The sequence below is a fragment of the Lutra lutra genome, chromosome 8 (genome assembly GCF_902655055.1).
Source record: "Lutra lutra chromosome 8, mLutLut1.2, whole genome shotgun sequence".
NCBI classification, from domain to species: domain Eukaryota; kingdom Metazoa; phylum Chordata; class Mammalia; order Carnivora; family Mustelidae; genus Lutra; species Lutra lutra.
The window spans coordinates 73,479,167-73,492,826 of NC_062285.1; the positions used below are offsets into that span (position 1 = coordinate 73,479,167).

The 13,660-nt window shown below is 36.5% G+C and overlaps 1 protein-coding gene across 1 annotated transcript in view; it reads right to left on the bottom strand.

The window, feature by feature from the left end:
* Positions 1-13,660, bottom strand: part of SOX5 (SRY-box transcription factor 5) — a 981,725-nt gene that overhangs the window by 66,933 nt on the left and 901,132 nt on the right. The window contains 1 exon segment of the mRNA XM_047740105.1: positions 13,380-13,526. Coding sequence (XP_047596061.1) covers positions 13,380-13,526 — 147 coding nt within the window.

A 13,660-nucleotide genomic window follows, 5' to 3' on the forward strand; every position in this document is an offset into this window, starting at 1 on the left:
AATTTCCAGTATTTTATATATGTCCAGAATTCTAGAAAATAATATGGTTACAACAAAAGGCCCAAAAGTTAACCTGACAATAGCTAAAAAACATTTTCTGAACTAAAGAAAATCCTTATACAGACACATTCTCTTAGATCATGTGGTATTAATAGTTGAACTGTAAAAATAGCTATACAGTGAAAATTACATCACTGTGATAACTATGGCTTAAATTCATATTATTAAGATTGTGTTGTATAATATAAACATGTAACCTAGTAAACATTTATTGAGTGGATATTATGCACCAGCTACTTAAAATTCAATGGATGAAGGAAGTGTATCTAATATGATCAATCTCATGAAATTGATTTTTTCTCCAATTATTTTATTGAAAGTCTATAAATTATAGCCCCAGATATAACAGACCAGAATTCTAGCTCAGTGCCACTCCAGGAAAGCTAATAGAAAGAATCCAAGCAAAACCAAACAAAAATTACTCAGTGGTTCTCTTAAAATTGGATCAGAATTATCGTTTTTTAGATAGGTGACAGCACTATTTACATGAAAACTGGCACTAAAAATTCCACCAGCTGACCCAAAATTCTTGTCTTGCCCTGTATTTATATAGGCTTGACCTGAATATTGAGCTCCTGCTGACTTAAAATGAAACTTTGATCCTTAAAAGAGTTACATGGAGAAGTATAGAAAACACAAATCTGTACTTATTTAAGGACATTCCTATTGCTGTCATAATGCTTTTATACATACTTCACAACAGAATATTTTTCTTATGTTATTTTAAGTGGTACTGGAAATACCACAAGAGAAAAATTTTTGCAGTATTTCATACTTTCTATTTTTGGTTTCAATTTCTTTTTCTCCTATTTATGAAATATCTACGCTGCCAAAAGTCATCAAAATTGTACAACAAACCACAACAGCTCAAATTATATAATGAACTAGAAAAAGTAAGATTCCTTGGTTATTGAAAGGCCCAATTTAAATGAAAGTCTCATACAGAATCTCAGTACTGAAAATTGGTCTTGCAAAGAAATACAACAGAGTTTTAATAAAAAAAAATATTTTGTGGTTTTACAGAACTGTATTTTCTGGTATTGGCAAATGGTTCGGGGGAAAATGAATTTTTATCTATTTGAGTATACATTTTTTGCCCTCATATTATTTTGGTATTGTAAGACCTGTAAAATGAAAATTGTGGTCTTTATTTTTTCTAAATTTAGAGATCTCATCTCTTTCCTTTTAAAAAACAAAAGCCATAAAGGGTAGGTTTTTAACCATAAGGTTCTGAAAAAGTCACTCAATGGAATCAGCTAGCCTGTGGTTAGAAGTCAAGGGCTAAAAGCTGTGGGGTATTCCAGCTGTAAGTCGTGCAGCTCGTAAGGAGGAGTGTGTAGTTCTCAGATGCATCTAAGAAGCAGTATCTGCTAGGAGGTCCAGGACTAGAAAGGGGCCCATTGTTCCTATGAGAACTTTAGGCTACCATACGATTCAGGTTAAGGGGAGCTGGTCGCTGTATGTGACATTTAGGCACCTGCATTTGGAGACATGCTCCCTTCTAAGCAGCACTCTGTTAAACAAGTCCATAGCAATACTCCATACTCTGAGCCAGTAAGAATGCTCTTTCTAAATGTAATATTTCTAAGATTCAATTTTCCGTGAGAAAAACTCTTGTGCAATATAGAAAAAATTTCAATTACATTTTCAAGTAAAAAAGAGTCATAAAATTATTCCCTAGGTCCAAAAACAAGAGCTATTCTATATGTTGAATGCTATTCTGTGTCTCCGATGTCCTCAAATGTTAAGATACATAAGGTAAGGAATACATGCTTGTGAATTCCCCTGATCAGATTAAGCAACCTCTAAATAACTCATGGTCAATGTAAATGATACCACTCTTGTACACCTGTTGAAGACTTTTTTTCCCACATTTAATACTAATCAATTCACCAAGTTTCTAGTCTTTGTTTAAAAAGCTGTAATTAGGGGTGCCTGGGTGGCTCACTGGGTTAAAGGCTCTGCCTTCAGCTCAGGTCATGATCTCAGGGTCCTGGGATCAAGCCCCACATCGGGCTCCCTGCTCAGCGGGGAGCCTGCTTCCCACCCACCCCCGCCTGCCTTTCTGCCTACTTGTGATCTCTGTCAAATAAATAAATAAGATCTTTAAAAAAAAGCTGTAATTAAGTATAAATAACTATGTTTTCCCACTGATTATTGCCAGTACAGAGATGATGGAGAATTTCATTATCTTATAACTTTTTGGGTGGGCTCTGGATTAAAAGAGTCTCTATTTCTTGTTAGGTATAATTGAGGCTGCTTCCATGTCATATGTGCATGAAAAAAATGGGAAAATAGATGTAACTAAAAAAGAATCTCATTTTATAGAATATAATCCAATAATGTAGATATTAGTTGAACTCTGTATATAAACTCACTCTCAGTAAAATGAATAGAATTTGAAGTGCACTATAAATGTGCATGCTTAAATAAACCATAAAATAATTTTTACTAAGAATTTTTTTTTTTAAAGATTTTATTTATTTCTTTGGCAGAGACAGATCACAAGTAGGCAGAGAGGCAGGCAGAGAGAGAGAGGAGGAAGCAGGCTCCCCACTGAGCAGAGAGCCCGATGTGGGGCTCGATCCCAGGACCCTGGGATCATGACCTGAGCCGAAGGCAGAGGCTTTAACCCACTGAGCCACCCAGGTGCCCCTTTACTAAGAATTTTTACTAAGAAAATAAGTCACATTATTGACAGAAGTTTTACGTAAACTTTATAGAATTTTTTTTTAAGTTGGCAGTATTGCATGTTTACCTGATGAGTGGGATTTTAATGAAGTTTTTGACTACAGAAGGGAAGGAAGGAAGAGGGGAAGAAAGACAGGGAGAGATGAAGGGAAGGAAACAAGGAAAGAGAGAGATTTTCAAAAAAAGCTGTCCTCTCAAAAATACTCAATTCAGGAGATTACAGGTTTAACTTAATGATGAAAATGATGCTATTCATAATTTAAAAATACTCATTTATAGTTACACTCATTTATAGTTCTTTTAAGACTGTAACACACAAAAAAAGATTGTAGCACATTTTTCACTGATTTTTTTTAAGCTAGCTAAAAGTCTGCTGCATTTGGCAGATCTGTTGAAATCATACTGGGTTATGAAGTTTTGGGTAAAAATCAAATATTTTTTAAAATATCAAAAGCAAAAATTAGATTAATTAGAAATTAAGGTCTGTTTCCCTATGTGGCTTATTAATGTGATCAAAAGACATTAAGTAAAACAAGAGTTCCACAACTCTTATGATCACTAGTAAATACTAATTATAATTTTTAAGGTGACTACATTTGAATCAATGATCATGTGTTAGTACCAAAATAACACTCCAAAAATTCAACCTTGCAATTTGCTTCATGAAGGTGGTGACAGGCACTATTAAGGGTGTTTGTTTTCTGACATTCCTAATGAAAAACACCCTGATAATGTAAGCGAATCTGAAGAAAACCCAGGAAATATTTTAGATTAAACCTACATTCCTGGCACTTGCTGCCTTTAACAGACTATACATAACTGTCTTTTTTCCATCCATATCCCTCACCATATACTAACTATATATTCCGTGCTCCATGAGGGCAGAGATCTGTCTACACTATGTGCCAGTATCCTCAGGTCCTAGGACTCTGACTGACACATCATAGGCACTTAATAGACATTCGTCAACTTGAGTGTCTTGTCTCTCCAATGGCAAGGTTCAATATATGTCATTAAGGCTCAAATTCCACAGTATTTCTAGGGAGGTATTGTAGAGATGCTTAGCCTATTAATTAATTAGCCCAAGGGATAAAAGAAAAAAAAATTCCTTTGCCTCAAAAATATAATACCCTAAGAAAGGAAGACAATAAGTAGGTAATTACAATTTACAGATTAATAAATGGTATGGTCAATAGAAAACCTATTATTTCTCTCTAAATTGAATGCACTTAAAATATAGTTTAAACTCCTTAACAAGAAGTCCTATGTGATCTGGTCTTTTTCATTCTCAACCTCATTTCTTATCATTCTCCCTCAAGTTCACTGCATTCTAGCTACTCCAGCCTATTTTCCAAGCCCCGAATTTATCAAACTGACTCACATATTAGGATCTTTGCAACTGCTGTTTCTCCTGTTTGGAATAGTTTTCCCCCAGACCTTTGCAGGTACTTTTCTGTTCATGATTTAGGTCTCAGACAAGATTTGCTTTATATCTCTGTCTCAAGAAGATTTCCTCGCTTATCCCCAGGAATTTTATCTTATACTATGTTTTATTTTCTTCACAGCACTTAACAATATATGAAATGGTCTATTTGTTTAATTGCTCCCATTTTGTCTTTTCCTCTTAGAGTGCAAGATCCTAAGAGGACAAACTGTTTTGTTTACAGCTCTCAGGGGTAGTTCTACGGCCCTGAAGTGAACCTGACACACAATAGGCATGAATTTAATACTTGCTGAATCAGTGAATGATAGATGTTAACTACCGTTAACTGCTATACAACACTGAAAAGGATCAGTCCTTTAAGAATGAGAAAAGAACAGAGCTAAGATAGGAAACAGTTCCATGTGATACTGTTTGGGCTCCTGATTAAACCAGGCCTGAATCAGAATAATTTTTCTATACAATATGAGTGAATACATTTCCTTTCCACGTGATCCAGTTTGGGTTGGGTTTTCTCTTACTTGTAACTGAAAGAGCACTAACAAATATAACTGTCGTTCAATGAAACCACAAGCTGCAACTCTGGAAAGCTGATTACAATTCTATTTAAATAAGAGTATTGCGACATTAGGAGTTACGCTGAATAAAATAATGCCACCTTATGGAGTGGTGGCAAAGTGACCTCGTGAGGCAGTAGTGTGTGTTGGACAGAATACCTTCTGACTTTGCCTCTTAATTAAGCTTCTACATGTCTATAAATAAAATGTCTAATATTTTCTGTTAGATAAATGACACTTATGAATACACTGGGTTTTGAACTTGTCTTCAGCTTAGAATGGTACCTCTCTTTACTTTTTTTGACTCTTACATCCACATCTAATTACTGTGTTTTCTTTCAAGTCTCCATTTTGTAATGTTTAAAAATATTGTAGAATGCTTTGTTCCCTTTAGAGAAAAATCTCTTGAAAAAATATAACTAAGGAATACATATTTCTACTATCTTTCCATCAATCTAAATCAGACATTGATATCTATTGTCTATTTTAAAAACATACCTACACTTCGGTGCGTCTCTGCGAGAGAGACCATTAAAATTCTTCCTGTTTACGAATAAGAAAGATGTGTAAACAGGTATATTTGATGAAATAAAGAGAGAATCAAATCTGAGGTGTAGAGGAGTCCTACATGGTTTCTCTTCTCAATTCTCCCCTCAAGGAGTCCCAGCTCACGTGTGGCCTAGACGCATGGAAAGAGGTCAATAATCAGCTCAAATGAGGCACTAATCATTTCCTCAGGATAGAAAATAAAGCATTGGAGCTGATTTGAAGTACATTTTAGGAAGCCGAAATCATAAACCCTTTCCTCAAGAGAGAGGTAACTAAAGACGTGTGCTTTTGCTTTCTCAGTCTCTGACATAGTAATGACTTAATCCTTTCCAGCCATGATGTTCACTGAGGTTGAACTAGATCCTCCTCCTACACAGGGACATCCTTTCCTCTTGCTGGGTTTCTTCCCTATCTATATTATTTAGATTCTAACTGCCTGGTTATAAAGTTAAAATGCCATAGTCACAGCTTTTTGGATGGTAAATCTTCTCTGGGTTGCATCTAGTTTAGAGGGCAACTTTCATTGAGAAAACATGATTTTGTGGGTCTTTGGGCATCTGCACATGCTCAACAGCCTCTTGCTTTCCCCACGGTTTGCATTATTAAAAAGCTTTGACACGGCTCATCAGAACTGGCTGCTGCGTTCAAGACAGCTTCCTGTCAAAACAGACTCAGTAAACTGGGGAACACAGGCCAGGCCAGTTGAATTCAAAGAACACTGCCTAAATCCCTCTGTCTACTTTGCCTTTAAAAAACAAACCAAAAAAAAAAAAAAAAAAAAGCCATGGTTATGACTAGTCTATCTCTCTGTTTTATAATTTTTACTGTTTTTATGTTACAAATGTCACCAACCCCTCTTTCCCTTGAGTCATAAAAATATACCATCAAATGACCTACTTGGACGTTTAACACCACTGTGTTCAGAAAAGCCTCTGTTTAAGTACCTAGCTGTTTGAGATTTCCTGTCAATGGAATACAGATGAAAAGGAAAGGGGGAGGCTCGTCACAGGGGTTCTGTTGATAACACTTCATTTAACATATTTCAGTTTAGCAACATGGGACCGCAAAAAAAAGGAAAACTATTTTATTTAAAATGACAGGGCCACTATGTTATAGTCACTGTATGTACGTCCGACCCAGGAAGTGATAATAATGATAATGGGTACATTTCCAGTTCAACTCTACGGGGTGATTCTGTTCAAATGAATTTACCTCTTGAGTATGACACATTCATAGCACATCTCAAAGGCTCACAAAATGGTTATTTCACAGATATTGACATACCGGAGAGAGAAGGGTGTTCAACAGCTCTTCAACAAAGCACAAAGCAGCTGTACAGAGCAAGATATTGGGGAGACTCAAGCATTTAATTGATATGCTAGCATGTTTAAAGCATAAGAGTAGAAAATGGACAATTTGAATGTGGTTATAATTAGCGGAGGTTAACATCCCCCTCTGTAACTGAAGTTTTAGGAAAAATGAATTCTGCAAAGAGCACAAAGCCCAACAGTTTCACAATGGACCAGTGATTTTATCTGATTTTACATTTGTAGATGAATGGCAGTTCCTTTCTCATTAATACTATTTTAATTACTCTGGATTTTTTAGAGATATCACACTCAGAGGTCCGTTTCAGCCCAGTGTCCTCAAGAATGCTTATTTGTGATCTTGACTAGAAAAGGTCTAAGAATAAGTCAAATACTAATATTCTAGGAACTTGTGCATATTGGAAATTACATCTCTAGCAGCTACTACCACTCAAAATTTTTTCACGGCCAGAAAAAATGTGAAAAAAACTCCGAATGAAGTTGTAGTCATATTGAACAGTGCTTTTCAAACTTTTCATCATGGATGTACTCCTAGGAAAGGCCTTAGCATTTCCTGGGCCATTTAAAAACTTATGAAATCTCTTTGATTTCTTGCGTTTTATCATTAAAGAATGCTTTTATCATATAGTTTGTGTTGGTGGTGGTTCAACTTAATTGTGCTTGCACCGCATGTGTACTTCTAGGTTCAGCCTTTCCCCTCAACTGGCATTGCCGAACACTATTTCAAAGTTAGCAAAAAGCTTTATATTCCAAATCTCCTGTTAGAACTAGTTTTTAATTAAGATGAATCATGATTATCCTCTGATTTCTCATGCTCCCAACATAATGCTAAATAATCTTGTACGTGAGCCACAGGTGGTGACTCAGGGAATTAAGCTATAAAATTCTACCCTGCAGATGTATGTGTACTGATGTAATGCTTATTTGATAGCATGAAACTATGCAGTTGGTACCATTACAGCACAAAATAGGTGCCTTAATAAGAGTCATTGGCAAGTCTGACATTATCACAAGCACCTGGTCACCAAATCAGAAGAGATCTTCATTGCTACACTTGTGAAACAAGATCTGATAACAACAGGGTTCCAAGTCTTGCTTCTGAACTTGAAGCAATATTTATAAGGATATGGCAGCTGAAAGAATCTGATTGTTGTGTCTGATCAGCTAGCTAGGGCTGTTTGTGGCTTGTTGGAAAATATTTCTTTCCCTTGTCAAAACTCCCAGCTGCTACTGCAGAGCAAATGGGAACTTCGCTGCTAGAAGTATGTGAAAAGAACAAAAAAGAATTGATTTGGACAATCTATGTGCTGCTTTCATTGACAGAGATACAACTGTGACCACTGAGGAGTATGACTAGGGTCAGAGCAAAGGTAAGAGAGAAGGACCTAGGAATTCTCTCTTGTCGTCAGTTTTCAAACGAACTCCTCTTGGTTGTGGCAGGAAGAATCCACGTTTTCATCAAATTCTGAGACACTTAATAGTATTTACAAGTTGCTCTTTTGATTTTTCCAAGAGGGGGGGGTGTCACTTTTACAATGACAAATCACTTAAAATGTGTAGTTCAGACAGTAAGCACATCTACGACATTCGAGAATTCCTCAGTAACATGGGATTATAACTCCATTCATTACCAATCAGTTGTGTGAGTGGTGTTTGAAATTGAGTAAAAATGTTTTCTCCTAAGATAAGTATATTTATGGGGCACCTGGTTGGCTCAGTGGGTTGAGCCTCTGCCTTCAGCTCGGGTCATGGTCCCGGGGTCCTGGGGTCGAGCCCCACATCGGGCTCTCTGCTCGGCGGGGGGCCTGCTTCCCCCTCTCATTCTCTCTGCCTGCCTCTCTGCCTGCTTGTGATCTCTCTGTCTCTCTCTCTGTCAGATGGATAAATTAAATCTTAAAAAAAAAAAAAGATAAGTATATTTATGGCTGACTTTGATTCTATTATTTTTTAGAAGAAATAATTTATTCTTACAAAACAAATGTTATCAAAAGGTTTGTTACTGTCACAAAGAAGGCTATCTAGGTTTTTAAAAGACTGCAACAAATAATTCAGAAAGTCATTTATAAATAAGGAAATATGTTGATGGGAAATTGAAAGTCACTAATACATTAATCCCTCCTGTAGCAAAATGCTACACTATTAACAAATCAATTGAAACATTTGTCGAGGAATTTAAACAGATTCAGAGCAATAATACTGTGTATGAGATTTAAGGACCAATACAGCTAAACAATACCTTAACCAAATAATTTTCCTTAATAGGAGAGGTAATGTTTCTAATATTTCCTTTAAACAAGATCCCTTATACACAAAAGTTCCTGATTTCATACTTTTGTTCCAAGTTATTTACCAATGTTCAACAATAAGCTAGCTGGGAGGACACAAGGAGATATGAGAGTATTTCTGAAGAGCGAAATATACTTCTTTTTATTGGTTAATGAAAAGAATGGTCCTGGAGTAGAATCCAGAGGGGGAAAATAAACTAATTTTTAAAGAGACAAATGTGCATGTGTTCAAAAGGGTTCTATGTAACACCTGAGAAATTTTAAAAACCTGCTGATGACATTGATTTTCTAATTGTTGGCTAAATAGATTCTTGGCTTTTTCCCAATAAAATTGAGGCATTAAAAAAAGAAAGAAAGAAAGATTAAACAATGACAATGTGTTAGGTATTAATGAAAATAGTTCATAAACAGTAAGTTCAAGGACATAGCACTCAACATGCAACACTACCCCATATTCTCCAGTGCAGGTTTTGAAGAGACCAGGTTTCTTTTTGTGTCTTTATATTTACAGAACACAATTCCTGTTTGCTGTTTTTTAGAGGTTCACTGTGAACCCTCTAAAGGTTTCTTTATCATTTAATATTATAAATAATTATGTTCCTAGGCGGCAGTTCAAAGCTCAGTACAGCACTCGTACAACACCACAGGCAGGTCAGGTGACCTTTCTCCAATTCTCCTCTCTCCGGTGCTGAGGACAGACAAAGTGATATGTCTGTCATACGCCATTACCATTAGAACAGAATCTTGTTCTTTTATTACAACTGAACTCCGCCAGATTTCTCAGCAGGAATGCTAAGTGAAATCAATGTCTTGGATTTCCAGGCTGAGCTTGGAGGTCACAGCCACTCTATCATTTCTCAGCATTATCCTTTCTCGTGCGCGCACATACTCCCCAAGCCTCCAACTGGCACACAGCAGATTGAAACAGCATGCATCAGAGGACTCATGCTGTACAATTTTACAGTCTTTTGGAGCCCCCTCCTTTTGATTCCCCCCCTTCCATTTTTTGCAAATTGCAAATAAGTTTTGTTTGTGTCCTTCTCTAGAGTTGTGAGTCAAAGGCAAAGGCACACCTAGGAAGAAGGGCGGGCAATAAAACCCAGAGAACATGGCTGATCATTTTTCTTACATCATCACCTAGATGTGACTGACAATTCCATTGTTCCAAACAATAAATAGATCTTAAACATAAACCATCAGTTTGGTTTACACTGGCTAGGTATGCAGTCACATAAAGCCCCTTAATAAAATAACTCTATTTTATAGTAAAATAGACAACAGAATTCACCAATAAAACACACAGAAAAATACCCCCAGGACACTAAGAATTGATTGTTTAAAAATACAATTATAACAATAAACGATAGCTATTTCATATAAGTAAAATAGCTTTATGACGTGAAAATGTTTATAATACCATGTATAAATGTCAAGCTACAAGATACTAAATTCATGTATTGAAATGGGTCCTCCTTATTTACTGTTGGTTCTATCTTTTTGGCCATGTTCTTCATTAAAATGACAACAGCAATATTTATTGGTCTAGTTTTAATGTCTTGAGCTAAAACACAAGCACATTTAAGACATCTTTTCTAACAATAAGAGTGGTTGTAGACAGTATGATAGTGGACACTGAGCAAAGAAGGGACTTATTTTTATCAAATTGTGTTGTACCTAAAAAGAGGCACTTTATTGTTGGTCAAACTTTTTATGCATTTTACCCAATTGCAAATGGGAAGAAATACATCTAAAGCTTTCTTAGATTTTACATGATAGGAAATTCACAAAGGCTGATTTTTAAAAAGTTACTGAATTTTAAAGGTAACATGTAAAATATGCTTTAAAATCATGTATAACCATAGGTATAGAAACATAATTTACTTTTTCACTAGTGTGGAAAAATGGAGGTATATGAAACTATAGAAAACGGAAGAAGATTCTCACTGAGATAGGTATCTGTATGCTTTGCACCTAGTCTATTGGGTTCTATGAACTAGAGCCATACAACTCAGAAAGCGGTGTGCCAGTCTTGGCAAAGTCAACCTTCAAACACTTGGGTGTTTGCCATGGTTACTGAAAGAAACTATCATTGTAGCAATGGCTCAGTAAACCTTTGAATGGATGAATGAGTGAATGAATAGACCCATAAGCGGCTGACTGACATCAAAAGCTTCATGATTATTGGGTAAGTAATTTGGGGAGAAGATACTAATGATCAAAAGTTATTCAAGAGGTAAGGGAAAAATCCCATTAGATATTTACAAGTGAAGTATATACTCTAAAATCATAAAATGAAATGTCCTAATGTAAAGCATTATTATGAAACATGATGTGAAATCACATTAATAAATCAAGGTTAAAAAAACAATAATATCTCACAGAATTGTGTGTGACAGTGACTTTGCTGCTACAGCTATTTACTTTACTCAAAATTAACTTGTACATGCACTATATTAAAACTTCTGGTCCATGAAGACCCCAATATACCATTGCTTTAAAATTAAATTTTATTTGGGGCACCTGGTTGGCTCAATGGGTTAAGCCTCTGCCTTTGGCTCAGGTCATGGTCCCAGGGTCCTGGGATCGAGCCCTGCATCGGGCTCTCTGCTCAGAAGGGAGCCTGCATTTCCCACCCCCTCTCTGCCTGCCTCTCTGCCTGCCTACTTGTGATCTCTCTCTCTGTCAAATACATAAATAAAATCTTTAAAAAATTAAATTAAATTTTATTCAACAAATGTTATAATTATTACCAAGTTTTAAAAACTATGTTCTACTGTGATAATAAAGAAAAGCAGACCTGATTTTTGGTGTACATGAAGTACAGAACATGCAAGGCCCCCTACACAGCTGGAATAGATCTTAAAAGGGGAGTTTGTACATTTTGTAATGTCCCAGCAGTGGGGACAATAATTTGAACTACATATTTGCACATATTTCTGGTGAATCCGGTCAAAGTTCTTTGTCCAAGTTAAGTTGTACTCTGAAATGTATTTACCTCTTAATAATACGAAAAGGCCTTAAGAGTTTTGGGGAGATGGAAGCCAGAGTACACGTTCTCAAATGATCCCTTCACCTTCCCAATTCACCCTCTGAATTAATATATTAACTGTGAAAGGCATCTGTCAGGGTACTAGAGCAGGATTAAAAATAAATTCTTGGGAGTTTTTCCTCTTTCAATACTTCCTAAATTTTTTTCTCTGTGTATTTCTTTCAACTGTTGAGGCTACTCTCAACCCTGTTACTCTTTAGATACTTCCAATATGGCATTTGGGGAAGGGAGAACAGGAACAATTTTCTAGGTCATCCAGCAAAAGACAAAACATTGTTATTTTGAGGGTAAATTACCTGTGTCAGTTTTCTCCTTAATACTTTCTAATAGAAAATATGTGTGGTCTTTTCCCTGAGTAATCTCAGGGAAAAATACTTTATGGTTACTCTTCCATCTTCTTTCACAGAGAGTTTAATACATTATCATCTAAGATCTTGAGATCTTACAAACACAAAAACATTTCAAATTTAAATTTTTCTGCTTTTCTCTTCCAAGATGAAGAGTAACTTGTTTGACTCTTTTCCTTTCCAATCCTTTTCCATGTTTTCTCAAGAAATGTTTCCTTGGGGGTTCCTGGGTAGCTTCGTCCGTTAAGCGGTCGACTCCTGATTTCGGCTCAGGTCAGGATCTCAGGGTCCGTGGATTTTGAGCTCCACGATCAGTGGGGAGTCTGCCTGAGGATTCCCTCACCCCTTTCTGCCCCACCCCATGCTCGTGCCCTCTTTCTTTCTCTAAAATAAATAAATAAATCTTTAAAGCCCAGAGAGCCAGTCTTCATTAAAAATAATAATAATAATAATAATAATAATGCTTCCTTAGTTCCCCAAACAAAACTATTTCTAAATAGTCTTACTTCTAACACTATTATTATCTTCATATCTTTCATGAAAATTCCATTGGGTGAATGATATATCTAAAATTACCTCCATACTGCTCCTCATTATGACAGTTACTGACATTTCAATAAAACATTTCCTGGATGCCCTGTCTGTACTCATATTCTAAGCTGTATTTCAGGTGCCCCTTTTTTGGAAAACCCCTCCCGGGATCTCTCATCAAGGGTAACATCTTTGTCCCAATACTTTCCAAAGCACTTGTCTGTAACTCTGTAAGACTTTGTACCATAGAATATGGTTGTCTATTTTGTAAGACTGTAGGCTAGCTGAGTATAGCATATCTATCTAATAAATCTTGGTATCACTCACGTTTCCTACTCTAGCTACCCAGGCATGCTTGTTGAATGAATGAATGGCTAAATATATGTGTGTTATTGATACTTATCAATCCTACCAGACTCTCGTCTCCTTGAAGATCCAGAGGTTAACCCAGTTACAGGCACATAATAGATATTCAGTAAATGTAACCGAAGGAAAAGTAAAACTCTAAATGGCAAGACATGTAGCTTCTTCAAAAGGGTACCTTGCTTTTGGGTGGTGGGCTGTTTGTGCTCTTGTCTGTGTGAATGCTGGTAGGAGATACAGCAGCACCGAGGTTGCCTTGGGGTATGCCTGGGAGCTTTCCTCCTGGAGATACCTGCATGGCAGCGAGCTGGGCAGCGTACAGCTGCTACAGGAGGCGGAGGGAGAGAGGAGAGAGGGAAGAAAGACCGTCAGTGATAAAGTAAGTGCACCTCTTGGAAGGACCTCTATTCTGACATGGTAGTTTTCCTGCGGGTGTTCTTGTTTACGGCGCTGGAACAT